This window comes from Uloborus diversus, chromosome 4, assembly GCF_026930045.1.
Source record: "Uloborus diversus isolate 005 chromosome 4, Udiv.v.3.1, whole genome shotgun sequence".
Classification (NCBI taxonomy): Eukaryota; Metazoa; Arthropoda; class Arachnida; order Araneae; family Uloboridae; genus Uloborus; species Uloborus diversus.
The window spans coordinates 67,704,085-67,731,839 of NC_072734.1; the positions used below are offsets into that span (position 1 = coordinate 67,704,085).

Below are 27,755 nucleotides of genomic sequence, written 5' to 3' on the forward strand. Positions count from 1 at the left end.
TGTGTGTAGATAGTCTATAAATTAACTACTTAAGCTGTAAATCATGTATGAACTACTCATTTATATCCAAATATTTCTAAGTTATTAAAATAAAATAATTATTTTTATGCTTAAAATATCTTTTTCCAGTGTAATATATTACATAGAGCACACTATAACGTAATTTAAGAAAGTGCAATGAAGTTTTCACTTTTTATTTCTGTTTTAGAGTGTGAATTAACTAGCAAAATTGCTCAATTTCAAGGACCTGTATCTTTTTTACAAACCAAATACACAAAACAATATATATAACATGTATAGTACTTGAATGGAATATTCAATTGGCCAAGAAATTTCATTTTTAATTCCATCCCCTTTTTCTTTACAGGGGTCTAAAAATGTCATTTTTCTCAATTTTCTGATCTTTGAGGGGCTGTAATTTGTAAAGGGTAAACAAACACACAATTACAGCTATATTTTCTCATTAGTGTGACTCCAGTGATTAGTTTTTGCCATATTTCATTTTGTGTTTCTGTCCCCTAAGCGAGTTATGACCCTTTGAAATAAGTAAAAATTTTACATTTGACCTTGAACTTTAACCTGTTGCCAATATTTAATTATTAAGTTACAGTCACGTAACTCAGCATGTGCGACTATCATCTTATGCACTTTAACATCAAAGCGTAAAATTAACTGCCATAAATGTAATTCAAATAGATTTTGACCAAAATGCAAAGGTCTAAAAGTCCCATTTTTGACTGCGAAAATCACTTTCGACGACCTCTAAAAAGTCAAGGGTTAAGGTTAGAGAAAAAATAAAAGTGGTTTTAAACATCATCCATATGCATCTTTTTGGGATATGAGTTTCAAAAAAATTAAAAATGGTCGAACGAACTCATCCTTTGGATCTGTATGGAATGATCCTTATCTGTTTGTACTTTTTATTATTGTGTGCTTTAAAATCTTGCCCCCCCCCCCTCCCCCCCCCCCCCCCTAGCCCAAAAAAAATACAGTTGGACCCCGATTTAACGAACTCATCGGGACCGAAATTTTTATACATTAAATCGGGGTTATTCGTTATATCGGGTTGAGATAAAATTTTTTGAAAAACTGCACTTACCTTATCTAAAACCCCTAATAAGCAACTGCGCAAATATATCCATAATTAGAAAGTGTAACTGAATTAGAAACTTTTTATTCAGCATTTTACCACTCAATACACACTGGTTAAGTTGAAATTTAAAACTATTGAGTAATAGATGTTTGACAATTTCCTTAATACTTGACTTGAAATGGTTCTCTTTTGACTTTATGGAGAGAAGAAAATTCTGTATCATTTGCAGCCTACTCTCATGAGATATGTATTTACACTTTCCAGGCCATGTAAAACACTTGAAAAAGTAAGTTTTAATGGTAGTTTCATTATCGCTTTCTGCATCAAAATCAATTTTCGGTGGTTGCTCCCTCGCTCATCAAAAATTGCTAATTTATTCCAAGAAAAGTCTTTTTCTATTTTGGACAATATGGATATAACATTTGGATAACAATTAATTAAATTAACAAAAAAAAATTCCAGCTGTTAAAATAATTTGTTAATTTGGGGCTTATTCGGTGAATCGGGGTTTTTGCTTTCATTTTAGTTGTGGAAAAGAAAAATTCGTTAAATCAGAGTCCGACTGTAATAAATAAAATAAATATATGGCTCATCACTTTGTTGAAGAAAAACTTTTTCTTACAGGAAGAAGAAGCTAGGTATGATGCAATTTTGCAAGAAGCTTACACTAATGCAGAGAAAGATACTAGAATGTACAATATGGATTGGCTAGATTCCCCATGGAAAGGTATACTGTCCATTCTGATACTACTTTTATTGACAACTAGTGTATGTTTCTTGAATGATGTTTTACAACTTTTATTATTTATTTATTTATTTTTCAGTTTTAATTCAATCAGTTTAAGTTTCAAAAAAATCAAATGTCTTAAATATTTGAGAATTAGTTAATGCATTGCAATGTTTACTTACTTTTAAAATGATTCATCATAATACTTCCTTCCCTGTTACATTGACAATTTTCCATTGCATTTTGTCTAACAACTTATATAATTTATACTTAAAAAAAAAAACCTATAAAAAATGAATTATGGAAAAATCTTTAACCCTTAACAGGGAAGTGCGGTGTCACAGACCGCTCAAAAGTTCATCCGATCCCCTATTTCATTTTCAGTCCGATTGAATGGTTTTTCCCAATAGCTTTTTGTTTTGTGACCTTGAACACCCCCCTTGCTTATCAGTATCTTTAGGCAAGTGCATCTGGTTTAAATTTCATGGCATTCTTAGAAGCAGTCCGTGAGACTCCACCTGCCCTTCAGTGTTACAATTTTCAGCCCTAGTAGACATGGCTCTTAACGTTAGAAACCGCGAATATAGGTTCATTTAATTTTATCTGCGTTATCAGGGTGGCGACAGATCAGGGAAAAGTCAGGGAACTTTATTAATCAGGGAAATATCAGGGAATTTTGAAAAAAATAACAAAAAATCAGGAAAAATTGATTTCATGAAGAAAAAAAAAATTTTTTTTTGCTTTACAAAATTAAGTACTGTAATTCCCTACGCATTTTCCGCTAATTATCTGTTCGAAAAAAAAAAAGTAAAATGAATGAGGTGCGATATTTGTGCATCTTTTTTCCTCAACGTCAAAGTATTGAATCTTACTTATTAACCACAGGATGAACTTCCTAAGATTGCTTCTGTGTATGTTAGGGTGTTTATTTCACCTAGCTTGAAATTTCCTTTTAAGCTTTCAATGCTACGTAAAATAAACAACCATACAGGCAAAGAGGAAGTCTTCATTAATGCCTTAGCTCCTTTGCCGTTATTTCATTGTCTCAACGTAATTAGCGAACTATAATCATGATTTCAAGAAGAAATCTTTGGTTTTTGTTTAATACTATAAAAGCTTAAAAGTTATTACTTCTTCGTGTTTTTAATTTAATTGCTAAAATTGAACTTTCAATAAAAAAAAACTTTGTTTTTTGTCGTCATACTATTTGTTGTCACCGCACATTATAAAGGTTTTCTTTTCTTCAGACTTAAGTGATTCTTTAATTTTATAACCAAGTTGTATTCTTCTTTTATATATTTTGAAATTAAATAATTGCTTTTTTTTTCTTGCATTTCAAAGTTGTTGTCACGAAAGCAAGCTAAGATTTTTTTGTTACATACTGAAATCATTTGAAATAGAGTTAACTTGTGTACTTAAGTAAATATCTTTATTTTTTTATTGTTAAAATGCTGTATTAATTCATTAAAACCTATGTTTTTGATTAGAGGAAAGCTCCCTATAAATGGATGTCAAATTGTTTCATCTGTTTTGCATAAATATGTCAATTAGTTATCTAAGAGTAACTACATTACTTCTATTCTTTCACTATTACTTGTTATTCTTGCAGCAATTATTATATTGTTTGAAAACTCAGTTGAAAAAAATTTCAATTACTTTTTTGTTATTTGATAAATACACATACAGTGGCTCCCAAAAGTGTTCGTACACATACGACTTTCAATGAAATAGGCCCTTATCCATTGGTTAGAATTAATATTTCGGAATAGGTATTTTATTATAAGATCTATGATCTATTTTTAACAAAACTACATGAAAATTTTTAATAAAACATTAAAACTTAATTTTTTAAAAATCAAAAACCAAAAAGTGCCGGAAATTTTATCTCACAAAAGTCTTCGTACACTTTGAAAAAATGTCAAAAAATTAGTAAATAATTTAATTTTTTACTAAGTTATTATTTAGTAGAATATCATGCAGTAACAACAAGAGCTTTTTAATGTCTGGGTATGGATTTCATTGTTTTCTTTCTTTTTTTGTGCAATTTCTGAGTAAGTGTTCAGCCGCACTACGAGTTTTACTGTTTCTAGTTCGCTTTTCGTTTCAATGGTGTATTTTCGTCATCTAGCCATCAGATATCTCCAAATATGTTCCATTAAGTTTAAATCTGGCGTTTGAGGCGATATTTCTAAGCTTAAGGACAATTTTTGAGGCACCAAACGCGAACGTGTGCTTCTTATCGTTATCTTGATAAAAAACAAAGTTGTTTTCGATTACCAAATTTTGGGCTAATAGTTAAAAATTGTTTTTTAAAATATTTAAAATGAACAGCATAATTCATTATTTCACCGAAAATTTCCAAATTTCCAAATCCTGATGCTGAGATGCACCCTCACACAAGAACACTTTCACACGTCCTGATTAACTGATCCAACTAAGTTCTTAAGATTAAATTCCTCACTTTTTTCTTCCATTTACAATTATACAACAATTTAACCGAAAATATTGAATTTATTTACATCCATTAGTAAGACGTTGTTCCAAAACGTTTTGAGCTTATTTATCATTGATTTTACGACGGAAAGCGTAAGCTTACTGTTTTTCGCTCGAACAAGAAAATTTCTGCGGGCAGAGGTCCCATTTAATCCAGTTAATCAGAAACCTTGGCAAAAAATTTTAGGTAAAAATTAAACGTAAAGTGTTTCATTCAATTCTGCAGAAACTTTTTCAGTTCTGAAAGGTGTATTTTTCATGTTTTTTTTAGCTGTAAACCTCAGATCACGCTTTATTAACTTTGCCAGTTGACCTTTTCTTACCTTGTTTTCGATCCGATTCTTGACTTTAAAGCATTTTATCAAGCACTTCACTATAGAATGGTATAAATTAAACAATTTAGAAAGATTTGAAACCAATTTACAGCTACTGTGAGGGAGAAAATTAAATTTCGAATCACGTTTGTTGTTTTCTACGCATACCTGCCATTTTAAAATAATAAGCAGAATATTAGGGAATAAATACACAAAACATTAAAGGCAAATGACTTTATAGTATCATTACAATGCAAAAATAATTTTAAAAAAACACATATGATAATGTTAATTATGAATTTATTGGAAAATATTTCAGTGTATGATGACTTTTTGTGGCGTATCTTTTCTCTGTCTCTTCGCTTTTTGACAAATTTCAAAAATAAAATCGGGCAATATTTTGAAAAAAACTACTGGGTTTTATTCACAATGTGAAAAAAAATTGGACTTCATATTCGAATTCAGTTTTGCGTTATTTTGGTTTTACTACAAAATTTCAAGGTGTACGAACACTTTTGGGAGCCACTGTATGTTTTTATGAGTAATTTTAATAGTTTCTTAAAATTCTTATACCAAGTGGTCTCTGGTTAAAGTAAAGTTTTTTTTATAATTTTCTATAATCTTTCCATGTAGAAAAATTGAATATACTGTTTTGTAGGGTTTTTTCCCCCCAAAAAAATTGACTGATATGTTTTTTTTAACCATTTTATTAAAAAAGTAGCATTTTTTAAAAATATATCTTTAGTTCAACAACTTTACACAACTTAAAACGTTTAAAATAATTCATTTTATACAAACATACAATGGATTTCAAATAGAGCAAAGAAAGAAAACCATTATCATTGGTAACGTAAATCAGGGAAAATTGGTGAACTGAATCAGGGAAAAATCAGGGAACTTTTTTTCACAATTCCTGTCGCCACCCTGGTTATGTGGAAGAGGGGGAAAATGTTCTAGATGAGGTTGAGAGTTGTTTTAAATGTTCACAAACGTTACGCAATAATGACAATGAAACCTGAATTATTCCTCGAAATACGACGCGAAATACTAACAGTTAAAGGGCTGTCAAAAATTTCCAGTAACGTGATATTACCAATTTTCTGGTACTAAAATGTTCTGTATATATTAAAGAACTAAAATGAAATCATTAACAAATAATTGATTCGTTTTTTATTATGATTAGATAGTTATTTACTACAGTTATGGTTTTCTCGAAAAATCTTAAGACTCGAGCAAAACTTCCTCGGAAAAAGTACATTTCGATTAAAAATTCAAAAATAGTTTTCCCCCTTGCTTATAAAAGTTCAAAGAAAATCTTTGGGAAATTAGAGGAATTTATCCTAATTACACAATTTTTTAAAAATTTGCAAATAGATTGGTCTCTGAGACCTCACCTCCTCGTTACGTCCTTTTTCACCTCCCCTGTTATGGGTTAAACTAGTAATAAGCTAATATAATAACCAATGTGGTATCTTTATGAAAAGAAACAGGTATAGCAGATCCTAAATAACCAAAACAATGAAAAATAGACACAACTGTTATTTATCATTTTTAAAATCCCAATAAGATATTCAGGCACCACGAGTATAAACACAATAATATAGAATTTAAAACACCCTCCCCCCCCCAACTAATGAGTTTTTGGGAGCAAGTCAAGAGACAAATTTAATGTAGCTATTTAGAATTTTCACTTTAAAAAAGCATGAATTCTAAAACTGAGTGGTTGGGAACTAAATTGAAGAATACGAAAAATTGTTTTAAAGAAAATATATAAACAAAATAGCTTCTGAAAATCCTCATTGCAGAGAAATTTTCATTCTTATTTCTCTGAAAAGGGGTAACTGTAGATGTAATAACGACCAAGAGGAACGATAAACAAATTTTTAACTTTTGACCTTATAAGAGCTTGGAGTGTGGTTATTTTGTTTTAATTTACAAATAATAATAATAATAATAATTACAATAAAAAAAAACATAATGGAATGTCAGAAAATAAATGATGAGAAAAAGGTTTTGAAAGGCAAAAAGTGACAAATTTTGATTTGTCATTAAAAAAAGACATAGATCTGCTAGATGTCATGTAACAACAGAAAGGGGAAGCAGGAAGCCTCCTGCTTCTATCGGAAATCTCTGATTAGGCCAAAGGTCTTCACAGAGAATTTAATTTTTGTTTTTGGCTAAAACTTTAATGACTTGAAAATAAGATTTTCTTATTAACGTTTTGTTTTCAGCCGGACTTATTGAGCTTAAGAGTTATGAAAGGTTCTTTGCTATTAACAAAATTTTGCAGAAGAACCTATTCCATGATTCTAAATTTCGTTCAGGAGCAGCTCTTATAAAATAAAATTTTGAAAGGATCGCTTTTACTTTACTGAATTTTGTGAAGAGGACACAAAGCTCACCAAATTTGTCTGTAGCTTCACTCTTGCTACTGCACATTTTCCCATCCCCCACCCCGTCTTTCCATTGTTTCAATTTAATCTTGTTGTGATAATAAACTCAAATTAAAATAAACAAACTGATAATTTTGCCTTTCTACATGGGCCAAATTATAAAATTGAATACATTTTTACATCAGTTGCACTTTATAACCATGTATTTCCATATTGTTCTACCCATCTGCTTGTGATATGATAGGCTTCAAGGCCATACCCAAAGGGAAATCAGGGTTCCAGCAACTTCGCTACATACTAACTCTAAAGAAATATCTGGTTCACAAATTGCTGGTGATAAAATTTTAAAACCCAAGCTTCTGAAAATAAAAGACCTGTGGTACACATGCTGGACGACTCTGGGTGAAACTATTAATTATTATACCAATAATAAAATGAAGGAATAAATTAACAATTTTAGGCTTAATATAAATTAAACACTTAGTTTGTTTTGATGCTGATATTGTGTTATGAAGGAGATTTTTACCCTATGTGCCATCAGTTTTAAGGACTGTCTTTTTGATTTATTTTGCCTGCATTGTTTGCAGTTCTGTTTTCAACTGTGCTTATTAGAAAATTAGTCTCATTTTCTACCACCTATGAAAAGAAATTAGAAATCTGGATTTGCTTCATTAATATTCTATTTAATTAACATAATATAAATTTTTCAGCATGAATGTACTTGACTTAAAAAATTAGAATTATCTTTGCCATATTTCATGGATAACGTAAATATTTTATTCCCTTTGCTTGTGTCTTTATGTTTATCTAATTCAGTTCTGATATTAAAAGTGTACCACACTGTTCTACTTTGTGTTTTATCTTAATTTAGTCTTATTTGACATTTTTTTAGTGAGTATTTTAAAAAGGTTTTATGAACAACCCAAATTATTCATATTTTATTTTTATTTTGAAATTTTTTTTTACTAGGACATGCAATTTTTTGTAGCTGTTATCACCCCGTATTCCTTAAAATTAAAAAATATAAATGTATTGTTTTCTTAAGAAATCCTTCCTGCACTGAGTGTTTGTCTAAAATGTGACTCATTTGCAATTTTATTCCTTTTGATATTTTTAGTTTTTTCAAAAAAGTTTTAAATGAAAAATGTTTAACACTTGAATATATTTGTGAATTGTTACTAAATTTAGATTGTATTAACAATTGATCCTCCCTCCCCCCTTCCCCTAACTATATTACAATGAATATTTTAACCTGTTATATATTTAACTTATGCATGTTAATAACTTAAATTGCTAGCTGCAGTATTAAAATGTTTCCCTGAAAAAAAGAAAATATTCTTTTTTATAATGCTCTTTTAATGCAAAGGTATGATTTTATCCATCAAGCACATAACAATTTCATTATTGTATTTTAATATATAAGCAGAAATTTCATATTTCCATTTTTGGCTTTCTGGTCATGTGAGTATGTTCTTTCTTATTTCAAATTCTCTTATATTTTTATTATGTTTAAAGTAATTTCTAAATGTAATTATATATAAATGAACAGTGCACTAAAAAATATGTGATGCATTGGTGCACAATTTAAGTTATCTTTTTGAGTGAATTTTTGTATTAGGATTTTTTTCCCATCCTTTCTTCATATTGAAATATTTTTACTATGATTTCTGTTCATTAACAGACTTTCTTAAAATTTAAGTTAGAAAGTTATTAAATTATGGAGAAATATGACGTTCCCTCCTAATTTATATATATATATCATGCAACAGACAAGTTTAATGTAAAAGTCTTCGTTTATAACTCAGCAAGTTCTCTTCACAATTTTATTATTATTAGTTTATGATTCTTGCATTTTTGAATATGCAGGAAGAGAAATGACAGTAAAACAAATGCAATATACATATGAAATTCAATATTAGTATGAAAAATTTTCAAATAAAAATTCTCATCATAAATGCTTGATATAATTAGTTGATTTAAGATTCCTGACTTAGGGGTCATCCATAAATGATGTCATACTTTGAGGTGGGAGAGAGAAGGTAACAAGAAGTGTGAAATCACATATTTCTTTTAATGAAAATATGTCATGTGAAAAGTAATGTGACATGTAAAGTGGGATGAAATGACATATTGTGACAAAGGGGAGGAGGTCAAAAATTTTGAAAAATCGTTTGAAATTTATGTACAGCTCCTTATCTCCATTTGAGTAGATTGTTGCAAGATAAAATTTTACTTTTCTTATGTGCCATAATCTTTATTTAACTGTCATTTAGTACCTACTTTTCCCCCCTGAATTTTATTTGCTTTTAGCATATTCTTTTGTTTTACAGGATGTATTAATCCTTTGTTGTCCATTTTTTAAAAAAAAGTTTTTCTGACTACAAAATTCTTGAGAGATTACAAGATATAACTGTAGAGTATTATAAGTCATATAACTAACTATCCTAGGATTGAATTTAGAGACTCCATTTTAAATCTGAAAATCTCATAGTATTTTGTATTCTTGTCGGACCCTGCCCAACACAGGTCCACAACAAGAAGCTTTTGATATCTGACATAGGATGCAAATGTTTAATATTGCTTTGAAACTGGTCTTGAAACCTTAATGTGCATACAAAAATTAGTGAGTGTGCAATAAAAATTAATCACTATTAAATTTTAGAATAAAATTTTTAATATTTGTAAGAATGCTGTGACAAAAATTTTATTTTGCTACTTTGCCAATTTCACCCTGCTAATTCTATTGGACCTGCTATAGCATATTTTGTTCAATTTTGTACAAATTACATTTGTAACAAATTTAGTATTGCAAGTTAATGTAACATATATTTTGATTCACAAAAGGTTTCTTTGGCACAAAGAGTCCACATAAATGTGACCCAACTGGTGTAGCAGAAGATATATTGCAGCATATTGGAGTTGCATTTAGCTCTGCACCTCCTGGAAATTTCAAAACTCATCCTGCAATGAAAAGAATCCTCAAAGCTCGAATGGAAATGGTTGATAATCGAGTAGTGGATTGGGCTTTAGCTGAAGCTTTGGCTTTTGGTTCTCTGTTAAAAGATGGGATTCATGTTCGACTCAGCGGTCAAGATGTTGAACGCGGAACTTTCAGGTAATGATTTTGATTCCTGTAGTTCTTTTTTTTTGGTGATATATATATACACACAGTAAACCCTCATTGATCCTGACCCTATCAAACTGAACTTCGCTTAGTACAGACCGCCATTTAGATGTGCATACTAAAAAAATAAAAGGTGAGTTAGCATAGTAATGTCGGTTAGCTCAAAAGATCAAAATCTTTGAACCAATGAGGCATGTCAAGTGTGGCTTGTGAAGATAGGTGATCATATTCAAAGTAGTTATTCATTTACTGTTTATTGTAAAAAAAAGTATGTATGTATACTATACTTAATTTTCTCTTGTGCAGTCTCATATTTCATTCTCTTGAATTCAAAATAAAATTTCTTCTGTGTGCAGTAGTTCATATACCTTAGCTCAATTTATAGGTTATTTTGTTTGATCCATACTTAAATTAATTCAGAAGACAAGGATCTCCAGTTGGTTGGGATTAATGAGGTTCTGCTGCATATATACATTTGTGTCATTCTATGGAAAACTGAACAAATCAATATTTTTTTGTTTCGATGATTTAGTCTGTATCGCTAATTGATTGGTAAAGTAGAAGACAATGAATTGTTAGAGGGATATCCGTGAGTCATGAGAATTGACATTAGTTTGTACAGACTAAAAAAAAGAGTGAAAAACAGTTTTTTCAATTAAACTTTAAATGTAAGAATTTAATATACTGTATTTTTGTGTTTTTTTTATTGTAATGTATAATTCATATAGTAAGTTTATTAACACTTAAATCATCATGGAAAAGGGAATGAATTCTTTTTATCATTAATTATCATATAATAAGCTTTCAGGAGGGATTATTCTTAATAATTATCATAATGAACTTGTTTAACTTAACAATTGTAGAATGTCCTGAGACTTTTTTTTATTCATTACACTTCAAAAACAAAACCCTAAATCTGGAAAGTTATACTACATTACCACATAGTTTTAATAAAATCTAAGAATACTAGAATCTTGTAAATAGAATGAGTGAGCAAGCTGGTTTTTTTTTTTTTTTTTTTTCTTTTCCCCTTGTTTTCTACAGTCATTTAGTATACTACTTTCTTGAAACTTCAAGATTTGAAAAAAATCCTATCTTTACAGATGGAAAAAAAAAAACACTCATTGATTTATTAAAATATGATCAGTTACTTAATGTTGATTATTCACTTCTTTCTGTTGAATAATTCTAATTGTTGGAAAAGTAATATGTGTTGCAATCTTTTATATAGCCACCGCCATCATGTTCTTCATCATCAAACTATAGATAAAACAACTTACAGACCCTTGTGTCATTTATGGCCAGATCAAGCCCCTTATACTGTTTGCAATAGTTCTCTTTCGGAGTATGCTGTATTAGGTATGATTTTTTTTTCTTTAATGATTTGATTTTTTTACTTGGGAAATTTCATAAATTTTGTGTAGAGTACCAAAAGTTCAGAATAATTTTGATGTGTAAATTGCTTGTTTCACAGTTTTTGAGGTGCTCTCCAATATATCGCAGTTGAGTAATGAATGCAGGGAGCATTTTATACAATGGCAGAAAATGTTATTGATCTGGGTAAATTAATAAATCAGGACTTCAAGTTTAGTCAACAGTGCAGCATTGCAAGTAACAAAGCCAACATAATGCTTGGATTTATCAATAGATCTATTTCAAACAAATCTAAGAAGGTTCTTCTGCCTTTATATAGGAGTTTAGTAAGACCATATTTCCCCATTTGGAATATGCTGTGCAGTTTTGGTCGCCTTATCTAAGGAAAGATATTTTTGTATTGGAAAGGGTTCAAAGAAGGGTAATTAGACTAGTAAGGGGAATTTCAGATTTAGATAATGATACCAGACTAAATAGGCTTAATATGTATAGCCTGGAGCAAAGGAGGGTCAGAGGGTCATGATTCAGTTGTTTAAATTGATCAAAATGAATGATGTTAATGGGTTAAATTTTTTCATGGAAATCAGGACGAGGGGTCATTGTTTTAAGCTATTCAAATCTCAGGCTAACCTGGAAATTAGGAAAAACTACTACTTTAGTGGGGGGTTGTGGGCATTTGGAACAGCTTACCGGAAGAGGTGGTATGAGCAGGGGTGTGGGTAGCTTCAAGAGGGCCTTCATTGAGGACTAATAAATTGACTAAGACCAGCCTAGCTGGGCCAAGAGCCTGTTGCTGGTTGTCACATTTGTATTGTATTTGTTTAAATAACCCCTTTCTCTGCTATAAAGATGCTTCTTTTCTGTGAAAATAGCTTTTTTAAATGTCTACTGTTTATAATAGTTTAGTAATAAGTTTCCTTTTACAAATGTTTAACTTCAAATTGCTTTAACAACTCATGGCTCACAGATAGCTCATTTCACTTAAAACCAATAATCCTGGATTCTAATTTTCCCCCTGCTTTGAAAAATCAGGTAACAAATTTATTTATGTGACACACAACTTTCTCCACATTTGGTTGCCTAAAAAGTAGTTTTCATATTTTTGTCCTACCCAATATCATACCTGCCAAATTTACACATTTTTGCAGAAGCTTTCTGCTTTTTCAAATGCTGTCTCTCAATTTCTTTCGTAAGTATGATTTTTTTCCACTTTTTAAACTTGGCTAATTAAAAAAAAAAAAAACCTTCTTCTATCCCTCAAGAAATGAAGCACAGCAGAAAATTATAAAAAAGTTCTCCAACTATTTTCTTTCCATGGTTTTTTAATTTATCCAAAATAACTGACTATTGTGTTGGTAATTATAACTGTTGTTCACCATTACAGGGTTAAAATGCATATCTAGAGTTATTTTATTTTTTAAAAGTTCATTACTTTCTTTTTCTATACTTCTTACAAAAGAATGCAATATTTTTGAAGCTGTGTTCAAAATCAGATTTTCTTCCCCCCCCCCTCCCGTTTCTAATTTTTGTTAAGCTTTGTTAAATAGCTAATAAAGTTTGTGTTTAGTTTCATTAAAACCTTAAATCAGAAATATTGAGTCGGCAATAATTTTGAGTGCAAGTTTTCGAATGTTTTGAAGTTAAATGCTAAACCTATTAAAATGTTGTTAAAAACACTTATCTCAGAATATTTTCAATGTAAAATCTTACAGTATTCTCTCCTGTTTTTTGATACAAAAGTCTACTGTTTTTGTTTCTTTTTAAAAAGAGAATGTGTACCATAAGCAAATGCAAGGTAGAAGTCCCCTTAGAAGTCCTCTGAGAAGGCAGTTTCCTAAGGTACTCTAGACTGCATGGACTTAGTTTGACACTGTATAGTTTGTTGAGGACCTTAAAATACAGGAAGAAAAGCTACTATTTTTTAAATCTTGCTTGTTAATGTAAACCTATAATTAAAACTTTCTGGTTCATAACCAAAAGATCTTCAGTTTCAATCTTGACATTGTTTTAAACTTTTTACAAATGTTTTGCAGTGCACTTTGCCTTTAAGTGATTGATATTCATGTTAGACTGTTTAGAACACATTCTGTTGAATTTTTAATTCAAGTTTAATGGGTTGTATGCAGGGTTCGCTGATATATATATCATAATGTATATCACGATATAAATTCGATATTTATTTTGAAAATATCATGATATTTTGATATTTTTGATATTTAGTTTTTCAACTATGGTATTTTCGATACAAAAAATATTTTCATCATTGTCATAATGTTCATTTATTATTAAAAATAGCCAAAAAGTTATGTACTATATTTTTATGATGTATTTATGCATCATTGATGTAACAAAATAATATAATATTCCTTTTTTTTATTTTATGTTCATAAAATGATTAGTAATGTAACAATTTTAATTCATATTATAAGTGCCTCATTAAATATTAAATGTTGGTCAGAAAAAAAAGAATGTCTTATGACTGTGCACCGACTAAAGCATATTTTTTATTTCTGAATCATATAACTGCGTAAAAGCAGCTAACAGAAGAAAAATGAGTACAACAGCTAATACTAAATGAACTCAATTAAAATTGATTAAAAAAATAAATGAAATATTAGATATAAATAATGAAAGAAGTGTTAATTTTAAGTCTACATATTGTAATTACAATGTAAGAAAATAAAGAGGATTTGAGGATCCATTTAGTGTTTTGAAGACTTTAGTTTGTGCTGATTGAAAATATCTGATAGATATCAAAATATCCGATATATATCAAAATATCATGATATTTTCGAACCCTGGTTGTATGTGAGGAAAACTATAATCTTATAATTTCTTTACAGGTTTTGAACTTGGTTTTTCAATGACCAATCCTAATGCTCTTGTCATATGGGAAGCACAGTTTGGTGATTTTATGAACACAGCTCAGTGTATTATTGATCAGTTCATTAGCAGTGGACAAGCTAAATGGGTCAGACAGAGTGGAATAGTGTTGTTATTGCCACATGGAATGGAAGGAATGGTAATTTGACCACAGTTAATCTTAATGCTGCATTTAATTTGTTGTACATGATTATTTCTAGATTTTGTCTTTTTAATATATGAAGTATAACAAAAATAGTGTACACATTAGTGGAAGGGACCTGGTTTTAAGTATTAGAACGTTCTTCAGTTAAGCTGTAGGAAGTAGTTTACCAGTTTTTCAAAAGCAACTATGAAATCATTGTCAAAATTTTGTGTTTGTTGTAAATTAAAATCTGGATCCTCAGTACATTTAAGATTTTAATTACTTGTTTGGATTTTATTTGTACTATAATTACTCCAAAATGTTGCTTTTCATTTAAAATCTCAAAGTCTGCAAGTTAAAATAATTTCAAATTGTTATTGGATTTGCTCAGTTTTTTTTCAACTAATGGTTTAGAAAGTAGCTATTTGTCATTGATTTGGGTGGACACTCTGTATATATATGTCATTTATTTTCAGTACTATATATATATTTTTTTAATCTTGAAAATTTCTTCATTGGTTTCAATGTTTGTCTAAAAATTGAGAATCATTTGATTTTCATTCTTTTTCTAGGTTTTTAAAAATCTTTTGATTTGGAGTTTTAAATTAAAAATATTTAATTTTGTATTGTTTAAAGCTTTTCTCACTCTCTCCATTTCAGTAAATTTTGACTATGTAACTATAGGTTTCAATAGGTTTTATTTTTGTTTTTAATTTTTTTTTCAACTTAAGTTCTCACACAAATTTTGAAGGCTGAGAAATTCCATCTTACCTAAATGATTGTCAAAGATTCTTAAATTCCAGCTTAATGTAAGACAATCTTCTGTTCTTACAGGGAGAAGGGATGTGTTTTGTATAATCAACGATTGTTTTTTTTTTCTTTTTTAACTTATTAATAAATATTTACTTTACCCTCTGGAAGAAAAATGGTTAAGTTAACTAAAAGATTGTCCTGGTGGAGGGAGGGGGGGGGGGCAAAAGGCAAAGGTTGCTGGACCAAGAAGCCAGAGCAGGCTGTTAGCCTCAGAGGCATGCGCAAAGCTTCAGTAAGGGAGGTACCACTATACCAGTAATCCTAGTCATTTAGATAACCATCGGGAGAGGGTGCAGGACTGCCGCAAGGTCAAAAATAGGTGTATGAAATTGGCGGCATCTGAATTTTTTTTAAAAGCATCTTAAATGTAGAGGACTTTGTTTCTGGTTTAAAATGGAGTTAGGGAGCCGAAACTATATCTAAGTGCAGTGAAACCTGTGTAAGTTGACCACTTGCGGTGCAGTACTTTAGTGGTCAATTTAGACAGGTGGTCAACTTACAAAGGGTTTGTTATGATTCTCAGTCAAATTTGATGCATATTGGTGGTCAAGTTTACAGGTTTTACTGTATTAGGAATATAAACCTAATGGTAAACATAATATTCGCTCCGAAATGAGAGGGTTCGAGAATTTTTAGAAATTGTAGTCTTAAAAATGTATTTTAGACTATCTTTGGTTATGTTAGGGAGAAAAGGTTCAGGGACGCTTCCTCCATCCATTTTTCGAAATTGGAACTTTTAAAAATGCAATAATTATCTCGGATCATGTTGGGAAGCTCTATCCCAGAAATTGCTTGAAATTGTAGCAGGGTTGGCAAAAACCCGGGTTTTTTTAAAAAAACCCATGGACCCAGGGTTTTTTGGGTTTTTTTAAATAAAACCCAAAAAAACCCAACTAAAGTTGGGTTTTTTAAAAGAAATGTGGGTTTTTTTGTCTTTTTTTAGGGAAAATGTGGGGTACTTATAGAATATTGTAGCGTAAGTATATGGACAATGTGCAAAAATTGTCTTCGGGTAAAAAAAGCTGGAAAACGAGTTAAAATTCAGCATTTTCTGGAGAAAAATATAAAAGACAAAAAAACCCAAGAATGGTGAAGTTTCAGATTTTTTAATTTTCATTATTACCAACAGTTAAGGTAAAGTTACTTCTCGAGTGATAAAATCTATTGTACGTTTTTAATTACTACATTTTTTTTTTTTTTTTGCATTTTACTTAATTGTATTTTATTTTGTTATGTAAAACTACTGTAGAACCTCAAGTAGTTTAAATCCCTTTTTACTGAACTCCAGCTTAATCAAGATATTTCTTTGAACTGTATGTTGCATGTTTTTCTATTTCTGTGTACAGAGTAAGAAATATTAAACTTTTTCGTAAGATAATGAAAATACTGCACCTGTTCTGTTTTCTGTCGACCGTTTGAAAAATCTGTTTATTTCTAAAAAAATATACCTTGTGTTTATTCGAGATTTGTGATGTGTTGGTTAGCAGAAAATAATTCACATGAAAGCCTTTTAACTAAATTAGTTTCCTCTGTACAATCTACAAATATTGAGAAAATCAGACTGACAGGACTTGGTCAATATAATTTGAGTTATTTATTGACCAGTTAAAGAAAAAAGTTAAATACATTTATTTAAAATCTGAAGTATTTTTTTAATGCCGTTAAGAGTTAAGAAATACTATTCAAGTTCTAAATTCATTTTTTTTGTTCTTTGTCTGTGGTGAAGAACAAATAAAAATGAAGTTTAAATTGTAAAAGTATTTAAATTAATTAATTTTTTTAAAAACTTCTCAGAAAATTTAAAAAAACCCAAAAGTGGGTTAAATAATGGGTTTTTTAAATGGGTTTTTTCAAAAAAACCCATTGGGTCCAACCCAATTGGGTCCAATTCGGCCAACCCTGAATTGTAGTCCTAACTATGCAATTTTAGACAGTTTTTGATGATGTAGGGAAGAGAGATTCGAAGGCTCTCCCTCGGAAAGTTTTTGAAATTTAGCTATTAAATTGTGATAAAAATTAGCTACTAAAACGAAGTTTTTAGAGCATCTTTGGTAATGTTAGTGTCATGAAAGTTTACAAACCCTTCCTCGGTATTTTCCAAAATTGAAATTCCAGAAATGCAATTGTGTAGATGATCTTCAATGATGTTATCAAGAAGTTTGGGTGCTCTCTCTCTCAAAAATTTTTTCGACATTAAAGCTCTAAAATCCAAATTTTAGACGATCTTTGATGATACTATTAAGTTGAAGGATGGTTCAGGGATTCCAGAAAAATTTTACAAATTCAAGTCCTAAAAACGAAAGTTTAGACAACCATTAATGATGGATAGGGTGCGTTTCTCCTGAATTTAGGTTGGGCTTTTCTCTGGGATTTTAGTGGTAGTGTTATCTTTGAAGTTTTTCGAAATTGATGTCCTAAATATGTAATTGTAGGCCATCTCTGATTACGATATGGAAAAGGATGGGGCTTGGGAATTCTCTACTGGACTTCTTTCAAAATCAAAGTTTCAAACACCCTATTCTACACCACCTTTGGTAACGTAAAATGAAAGAATAAATTTCGGGAACCTCGCTCCCTTCCCTTTTTTTGCTATGTCCTTATCTTCTTTCTTCGGGTCAATTATTGATATAAAATATTGTGAAAACCCTTTCCCGAGTTTTTCTTCTCCAAAACCATTTGAGTGCTTTTGTTTTAAATAATGAAATTTTCTATTTCCAGCCTGATATTTTTCTGTTGTTTGAAATTCGAGCATTTGTGGTTTCAAAAAAAATACTTTTAACATTTTTGACTGATGTGGTAACCTTTTAGTGATACAGGAGTGACTCTTGCCAAGGATGCCACAAGAAAAAGGGCCGTAATTTTCCAAGATTATTTCGAAAAAATATAATGAGTTTAAAGTTATTACTTTAATTATTTTTGCTAAGAAAATAAGTTACAATACAGTGAAAAGGATAAGAGTTGTGGGGGGGGAAGCACTATCCTTAGAGTTCATTTGAGACGCTATAGCCTCCATAGATACGCCACAGAGCACCTTAAATTTTCACACGAGCATCTTTATTTTTCTTTCAGGAAAAGCATGATATTCCTAAATATTTTTATTAAGTGCTAAAATGTAATGAACTTCATTTGTGTAAAAAGGCAGTAAAAATCAAATTAAAGGGTGCCAAAAAGAGTTCCCATTTAAATTTAGAACCTGAATTGATTTTGCAAAACATAGTCATGCAACACAGTTTCATGAAAACATTTATTATTATTGTTTTTATCATAACATAAATGAAATGCTTATACAAGAAGAAGAAATTATGAAAGCTGAGTGTGGTATGTGGAAGCTGAAGCTGGTTTGTAGAAGCTGCCTTGCTTGTCAGCCACGGCCACCTCATTCTCATTTCAGCCGCCTGCACATGACAGCAAAATATTGTTGTGCTCTGGACTTTTAATCTCGTCCCTTTTTTCTTTTAGTTATTTTTTTTTTAATTTTAAATTTTATTTATTTTTATATATATATTTTTTCTTTTTGAGCTAATGGGGGTACCGCAGTACCCCTGGTGACTCCCATGTGCATGCTTCTGGTTAGCCTAGTCCCTGATGATAATGATGACTAAAAGATACTCCATTGCTTAAAAATTGAAAAGTCATATCTAGCCCGTAATATTTGGTTGGTCACAAAATGTCATAAAATTTAAACTTTTGTTCTGAATTCCATAAAATGTAAAACATTTTAACTAAAAGAGATTCTTTATTAGTAGTCAGGTATTCTAACTGGTCTCTTTTTTGGGTTTCAAGCACTAAAAAGCTTTTTTTCGAAATTTTATCCTCCTTTTTTCCCCAAGGTTGATAAAAAAAAGTTTTTTTTTTTTGAAAGAAAAAGTTTTTTTCTTTTTGGTTTAAACCGGGTTTATTTGGTTTAAACACTATTTAAGAAATACAATTTTATTTTAGGAAAATCATGAAGATTTTATCAGTTAAATGTTGAGGAATGTTTAATATTCATGTGTTTACCTAATTTCTTGGTAATTAATTAAATAAGTAAGAGTTAAAAATTGTAATTTCATTTCCTCATACGTAGAGATTTCTATAGGAGAATATTGTTTGAAAATCTTTATTATAAAAAATACAATACGTGAATGGGCCTTAGTATAAGTAATCAAAGAAATAATTTACTGTGAAAGTTCATTATTAATTAGAAATAACCAATAATAAATTCTTGTAAATTAATTTCCTCATAATCATAACTATTTACAATAAATTAAAAAAATAAAAGTAAAATTGAAATCACTTATTCTGAAACATGGAAAGTATTTTGCAGTACCTACAAATAAATCACAAGTCTGATGAACATTACAGAATTTTAAAAAAACAAAAGATAAACGCATATTTTGTTTAAAGATTTTTTTTAAGTGCAAATCATGTAATTTATTTACCTAATGTATCAGTGACACAACTATTATAGAAACAGGATAAGTAGGTTTTAAGAAAAGCAATGTTTTCCATTGTAGACATTATTTCTCCTGGTTTAATGTATTTCGGAACATAATTTTTTAATCAAAGAAAAAAAAATTAAGATCCTCAGTATGAAAATACTCTTTTAACATTTTAATAATAAAGACTCATAAAAATTAATGTTTATTCATTCTTCCACCATTCATACATGAGACTTCTTTTATAATATTGGGATAAAAATTTTTTTTTAAGATATGTGAAAATTTGGCAGTATTTTTTTTTTTTTTTTTTAATAAGAGCACCGAGTTACATGGATATTTTCTGTTTTTATAATTTCATATATTTTCTTTTCTTGCTCTGACTCCATCATTTATCGGGGATGCAAAAAGTGTGCAGGTGTAAGCACAATTTTATGCCTGCTCCAAGTGTTCTTGGACTTCTTTAACTATTTTTTTCTTGTCATTTAAACATTCTAATGTTAAAATTTATATACACTATGCATCCTTTCAATGGTATATAATCGATCTTAATGAATCTTAAGTAATCAAGCAAATTAGGTAGTAAGGGAAGTTTCGGTTGAAATATGCTTTTTGGACTATTTTGAAATACCGAAGACTGAAAAATTATGATAATTGAATAAATAAAGAAAGAGCTACTTGGATATTTTCTCCGTGTAATTTTAGAAAAACTTAATTGGTCTGCCTTGTATATTTATGTATCTAGTAGGAAAGCTGCATTGATTTTAAAAAAGAAAAAAACAAAAGGAAAACTATTTAGCAAACTTGCATTACCTTACAAAATGCAAGTTTCTCAATTAATTAAATCTGTAATTTATCTATAAAACTGTGCTAGTTACTTTGCATCAATTAGATTTTACTCTTTGCAATAAAATGTAAAATTTAAGAAAACATTTGGGGGGAAAACAGTAAAGTTTTTCCAAAGAACCAGTTTTGAAAAAAAAAACATATAGTTTAAAAAAAAAAAAACCACTTGGTATAAAGCAAACAACCCTGCCTTTTCCTTTAAAATTTCAGTTTAATTTTGCATTTCTCCTTTGACCTCACTTATCCAGGTGTATTTCATTTTTTCTTTTAAAAAATGAGCACCCCTACCATGAGTCCTAAATTTTGAATCAAATGGAGGGGAAGTAACAACTAGAGTTCAAAACTATTGGATAGGTGTAAGAAATTCATTCAGCTTAGTTTCTTGTTCTAAGCAAAAGCATTTTTAATATTTAAAAAACAATCTGCAATTATTAGATAATCAACAAAGTGTCCAACTACATATTACTGTCAATTAATCAGTGCATCACTAGTTTTAGCCTTTAACAATTAAGATTAATGTCTTTGAAAATTTTAATTTGTTTCTACTTATGTTTGTCAATTAGGGGCCTGAACATTCTAGTGCCAGACCAGAGAGGTTTTTGCAACTTTGCAATGAAGAAATGGAAGTTTTTCCTGTAAGTCTTATCAAACTTTTGGCTTTTCAATATTTTAGTTTCTCTCTCACGAGTGTTTGTTTGCCATTTGATTCTGTTTTTGTTGCAGATGAGTTTAAAGGTTTAAAAATGTTTCTGCATTTCAGATTATAAAACCACTTATTTCTAAAATTCAAGTTACAATCGTACTGTAAACTCTTACTTATGTGTTAGCATAAAAGACAAACCAAAAAAATAAATAAGTGAGAGAAACATACGAAAAAAAATCCTCTTTCTTGTAGGTTAAATCAACTAAAAGTTAAAAAAAAAAAAGTAAAAGGAATATTGATGTGATTTGATTTGTTTCTTTTTCTCTCAAACGTTTCTGTGGTTTCTATTTGAAAAATAATTTTAAACCCTTGATCATTTTGTAAGTTGCAGCCTAAAAAAAAAAGTTAACAAATCTTTTTCAAATTATAGATAGGGAAGTAATGGCAGGTTACAAGTGACCTTGTTAGATTTAGATGTTTTTAATAGAAATCAATACTTCTTCACCTTTTCCTCTGCAGATTTTTTTTTTTTTTTTTTTGAAACAGATGTTTTGAAAAGAATAATAGAAAGGAAAGAAAACAGATTTAAAAATGTTTATATATAGTAGGGGAATGTGGGGCAAAGTGAAATTAGTTAAGATGACTAATCTTTTTCAAAATGAACAAATTGGAAAATTGTTTTAAAAATTACAGTACATAAAGAATGAACATTGTATAAACTTGCTTTTGAAGCGATATTTTTGATTTTTGGCAGTTAGTTTGCTCTTTCAAAAAATAGTAAAATGTTCACTTTTCTCTATGGAGTCAAAGTGAAAAATAAAATAATTTTCTAATGAAATATTTTCTATTCAATTATAAAAATATTTTTGATCAAATGAATCAGTAAATAAAATTTGAATTAATAAAGAAAAATATTCTAAAACAATAAACTAATAATAAAATTAATTTATGAAGAAAAATTAATTAGTGAATAAAAGAATGATAAATAAGAAAATAAGTGAGAGAATGAATAAATATGAATGAATAACTTAATACCAAAGAATGTTAATGAATTAACAAAGGAATGTAAATGATTGAGTGAGTAAACAAAATAAACTTTTTCACTTTGCCCCATTCACTTTGCCATGCATGTACTTGAGAGCTTAATACTAAATAAATAAATACTACTCCAAATATTAGAAGATCTCAATTAATATTTAAAATGTTAAAAACAAAAACTTTCTCATCTTACAATAGCAAAAATAATTTTTTGAGTTACAACAAAATAGTACAATATGAGTATTAATTTTTGAAAATTGTCTGATCATCATATGCTTTAATATTCAGCGGTATTTTTTCCTGTCGGGAATAGACTACATATACTACTACATAAAATATTATTAGATAGGTGGCACTAAAAGCAGAGTAAATATTTTACCATTTCACTTTGCCCCATATTCCCTTACCTATTTTTCAAGCTGTCCAGGAGTCTCCCTTAAACTAAAATTACACTGATAAAAGAGGTAGCAAAATTATGCAGAAAGGCTTATTTTTGTTAAACTGTGTCTTTTTCATAATTTAACTTTTTTTTGCAAGTTTTATCCAAAAAAATCGCAGGCTTGTAGATTTTGGAATGCGTAAAATATATTTGTAGCTAGCTACCGAAAGGACTCTTTTGATTTTTGAAAAAGTAGATACACTCACTTTTATTTAGGTTTATTTTTGAACCTAATTGGAATTTTGCAACGAGAGGTAAAATAAAAAAAAACTCCAAATAGCAGAAATCGTAGATTTCTCCAGACACGTGTTTCAGCGTTACAAGGAACGCCTTTTACCATGCAAATAAGATGAGCTTATGGATGAAAATGTATCCGACAAAAGACTTTTTGTTCGCTTTTGTCAACTGTTATTTCCTCCGGAAACTCATTTCTTTTGCATTGAAAAAGGCTTTCTTCCCTTTTACTGCATATGTGCTAGATCTCATATAAGGTTACAAGTTAGTTTTCAAATTTAAAATTTTCTAACCATTTGTTGCAAATTTTAGAATGAATAAATGTTCATTGGTTTTTTTCAAATATTTTTGTAATTGTATTCCAAGACACATTCATTGTTTTTGTAACTTGTGATCGGATGATTGCAGGCACTATGCCCAAAGTAAACAGACCCATTAGCTGCTTTTACATGAGTCTTTTGTACCTGACATTTCCTTGCTCCAACTCCAAAAAATAGCCGGGATGTGGTTAAAAACAGGGTTTTTTCCGGGGTAGGAAATGCCCATGTAAATGTGGCTATTAAGTACATGCGAGATATTCGCTCATTAAATCTGTGGGCTCAAAATTGTTGCAATCGTTAAGCTGTTTACTATAGGTAAATCAAGCTGGATAAAATTTCCTTCCTCTTCAATCTGATATCAAAATTGTGGAAGTAGAGATGACTGGGTATGCCATCTATCGATGCTTATGCCAGTTGTTGTTGATCTGTGTTAGAGATAAAATTTAGGCTAACTTACTTAGGTGTTCCTTCATAAAAGGCCATGTATTTCAAGGCATTGAAACAGGTGGTGCTGAAATTGGCAAATTGCGTACTCATTCGAAAAAAAAAAAAATGCCTGATCTAAGTGTAATGTTTAGAGGAAGATATTCATAGTAGTGTGTCATAGTGTAGCAATTATTATTCTGATGCTTGGAATTTTATTTGCAGACTATTGATGAAGATTTTGCTGTCAGACAATTACACGATTGCAATATGATTGTTGTCAACTGCAGTACACCAGCAAATTACTTTCATGCATTGCGTCAACAGATAGTATTGCCCTTCCGTAAACCTGTAAGTCATTATGAATTACTAATTTAAAACACTTTACATTATTAAATATGTATGAGGTACAAGCATTTGTTTTGATGATAAGAGTTAGGAATGGATCTGCTAAAATATTTTTTTGAATTACCTTCTGTATATGTAGTTTATTATGCAGCATAAATGTAATTTTTTTTCTGCAAGTACATCAAGGCTACCTTGTTAGTTTCTTGTTTATTAATTTAGACCACTCATTTTAAATTGTTTTTTTTTTTTTTTTTTTTTTTTTAACTCCTAACATCAAATTAGACAATGTTTCCTTATATGTACGTTCAAAATTGGTCACATTTGCTTGCTGCCTTAAATTTAAGTTTAAAAGGAATTTCTTTCTTTCCAGAACTGAATTGGTCCCCCTTCTACAAAAGCTCTAGTCACATGGAGCAATTATACGAAAAACTACTTGTTTACAAATTTCCCGTTTTCAAATCGGCTGACAAATAGAGGGGAGAGCAGATGAAACATAATATGTTGTCGAGGATTCTTGTTGTGTTAAACTAGGACCTATGAGGTTGTTTGTTTTCACTACTTGAAAACATTACTCACTGCTAAGCAACCTTCTCAAGGGCGCTCATGTAGGGGGGCAAGGGGGGCCCAAGCCCCCTCCCCTTTGAAATGAGAACTTCCTTGCTTTCAATGCTTTTTTCTTTGCAAAAATGTATATAAATTTCTTTTCCAGCCATTAATGAATAAGTTATTAAAAATGTCCAATTTTAATATCTCTAATCTGTACTGAAATCAGTTTCCATGATGAAAAATTCTGCTAAACCATGGGGAAAATTTTCGAGCCTCCCCCCCCCCCCCTTAAAATTTTGCATATGGGTGCCCTTGGACCTTCTGCTTCTGCAGAAACAGTTATATCTTTTTTAAGCAGTTGCCTCATATAATAAAGTCTTATGTCGCCAGTTGGCTGGCTGCCCCTGTATTGTTGATTCTCAGAAAAAAGCCACTAAAGAAAAGTGTCTGAAAATTCATGTCTTAAAATTTTAAAAAGCTAAATGCATATACATTTTGTGGCTTTTGTCAATCATCTTAGTGTGATAAGCATCTTGATTCACAGGTTTTATCAAAATTTAAATTTAAAAAGTAGTATTAATGTTAGAATGTGTTCATAAATAGTTGATTCTTCATTATCAAATACAAATACAAAAGTGACGACCAGCAACAGGCTCTGGGCCCAGCTAGACTGGTCCTAGTCAATATACAATCCCCAGTGAAGATCAATGGCCCTTTTAAAACTATCTACTCCCTTGCTCATTACAACCTCTTCCAGTAAACTGTTCCAAGGTTCCACTACCCTGCTAAAATAATAATTTTTCCTAATATCCATGTTAGCCTGAGATTTAAATAGCTTAAAACAATGACCCCTTGTCCTGTTTTCAGTGCTAAACTTTAGCCGCGTAACATCTTTCATTTTAATAAATTTCAACAACTGAATCATGTCCCCTCGTCAATTTAATTTTGTCTTGTAATTTAAAAAATCTTGCGTGCTTCTTTAATAGTAAAAGATTATAGCGTGTTTTATCATAGGAAAATGGTTTAGCACACAACACCTTGTCAGTTACTTAAAGATCAAATTAGCAAAGAGGTTTTTTTTTTTTTTTTTTTTTTGAGAAATCACGACTGCTTATTGTTCTCATTTGACAGTCCTTGGCGTTGTACTTCCTTTTTCAGCTTGGACCAGGGGCCTCTGCAGCACCACCGACCTCCGGTCCTGAGCACCGTCCCCTGGTAGCAGCTTCTCTTGGTCGGTGGCGTCCATGTCCTACTCACACGCACGCTCACACACACAAGCTGTTACACACATACACACACGTCTAAGTGCAATGCACATAGGTCTACGCACACACACAAGCCTACACATGCACGCACGTGCGCCTGCACACACATACCCAACTATACTCACGTAACCCCCAGGAGGAAGGGCAGGTTTGGGGGGACAGGAGTCATTTCTAGAAATAATAAGTCCAATGAGTAAGGTCCTGTCGTGATTGCGAAAAACTTTTTTTTTTTTTTTTGTGGTTAAAATTACAAATTTGCTTTGTCTGTTCTAATAGTTAACACATTTACAGGTTAGTCGGTGTAGTTAGTTGAACAGTATGTAAAAGCAGGAAATCAAATAACTATCCTGCCCTTAGTCTAAAGCGTTGGTAAAGCAAATTTTTGAGTTATGAAGTGAAAGTAAAATTTATTAACTACTGAAATGTTCTATTATTTTTTCATGTTGTTTTTCTTTAAGGGAATAAAAATTATACAGATATAAAATTAGTAACCCACAATGGGCACTGCACCTGACTAGGCTGGTATTATTCTACTTATCGATCTTCAATAAAGATCAAGAGCCGTAATAAAGTAGTTTTTTTCTTCCTAACTTTAAGATAGGCAGATTTTTTTCCCCTTCCAAATTTACAAAATGATTGAAAAGCATGTTGTGGATGTTAACATACTTTTTAAAGCATCCGAAATAAATAAAAGCAAAAATTGCATAAGATGTTCTAAACTCTTTTGTCTTTGTGTAAAATATTTTGTCTTTTCCTTCCAGCTCATAGTTTTTAGCCCTAAATCTTTGCTTCGTCATCCAGATGCAAGATCGTCATTTGATGAAATGACAAGTGGTATGTGTACTAATTGTAAATGGCTGTTTATTGTTTAATGTTTTGATAAATTTTTGCCAAGTTAATACTGTTGTTTCTGTAGGAACATCATTTAAGCGTCTCATTCCTGATGATGGCCCTGTTAATGAAAACCCTTCAAATGTTGAAAGGGTTATTTTCTGCACTGGAAAATTGTACTATGAACTTTTGAAAAAGAGAAAAGAGTGTAATCTAGATTCTACTGCTGCAATTGTTAGGATTGAACAGGTAGTTACTTTCTATTTGCTACCATGGAAGTTCTCTTTTAGCCCGGTCAAAAAAGACATTCGAGTTTAAAAAAATTCACATAGAGCTGAAAATTGGTACAGACCTTAAGAAATACTTATACATCATTATAAATGAAATATAAAAACTTTAAATTGATCCCACTGGATCTAAACATTTTATAAAAAAGGTCAAAGGTCCAAAGAAACAATTTTTTTTTTAATCATAAAAGTTCACAGAAAGCAAACACCCAGGGCGGTAATTTGAGTGTCCCCCCTCCCTAACAAATGCAAAAAAAAAGGTTTTATTATTCTATGTATGCATGAAATTTATTCAATTTTCAGTCTAAGTACTGAAAATATGAAGAAAATATGAATCCTGAGTATAGTATAAACTACGTGAATCGAGGTGGAAGGAAGGTGGTCTGGGGGGGTTCCCTTCTACCGCCCAGATTTGCAGTCTTAAAAGTACATTTTAGCTTCATATTTTTCAGAAACTTACAATTTCACTCTGAGTGACACCCCGGGAGGACCACTCCCCGTAGCTATAAAACATTTTTTGTTGTCAATTGTGACTGCTATATCTCAAGAAATAATGAACGGAATCAAACAAAAATTTATAGACTACAAGAGCTGATTCTATTTTGGTGTCAATAGCTGAAAAGGGGGTGGCGCAATCGAACGTTCTTTTTTTTTTTTCATTGTGAGTGTGATATCTCAAGAAGTATTGCTATGTTCTGGATGAAATTTGGAATAAATGTGAATCCATCTGTAAATAGGCATTGATTCAATTTTGGCGCTAATCTCTCCATGAGGGGGGG

The 27,755-nt window shown here is 30.4% G+C and overlaps 1 protein-coding gene across 1 annotated transcript in view; it reads left to right on the forward strand.

The window, feature by feature from the left end:
• LOC129221530 (2-oxoglutarate dehydrogenase complex component E1-like) overlaps positions 1-27,755 on the forward strand; it is a 90,070-nt gene that overhangs the window by 48,268 nt on the left and 14,047 nt on the right. The window contains exons 13-20 of the mRNA XM_054856021.1: positions 1,718-1,820; positions 9,865-10,135; positions 11,376-11,503; positions 14,362-14,540; positions 21,166-21,237; positions 23,925-24,050; positions 26,620-26,692; positions 26,775-26,938. Coding sequence (XP_054711996.1) covers positions 1,718-1,820; positions 9,865-10,135; positions 11,376-11,503; positions 14,362-14,540; positions 21,166-21,237; positions 23,925-24,050; positions 26,620-26,692; positions 26,775-26,938 — 1,116 coding nt within the window. The remainder of the gene's footprint in view (positions 1-1,717; positions 1,821-9,864; positions 10,136-11,375; positions 11,504-14,361; positions 14,541-21,165; positions 21,238-23,924; positions 24,051-26,619; positions 26,693-26,774; positions 26,939-27,755) is intronic.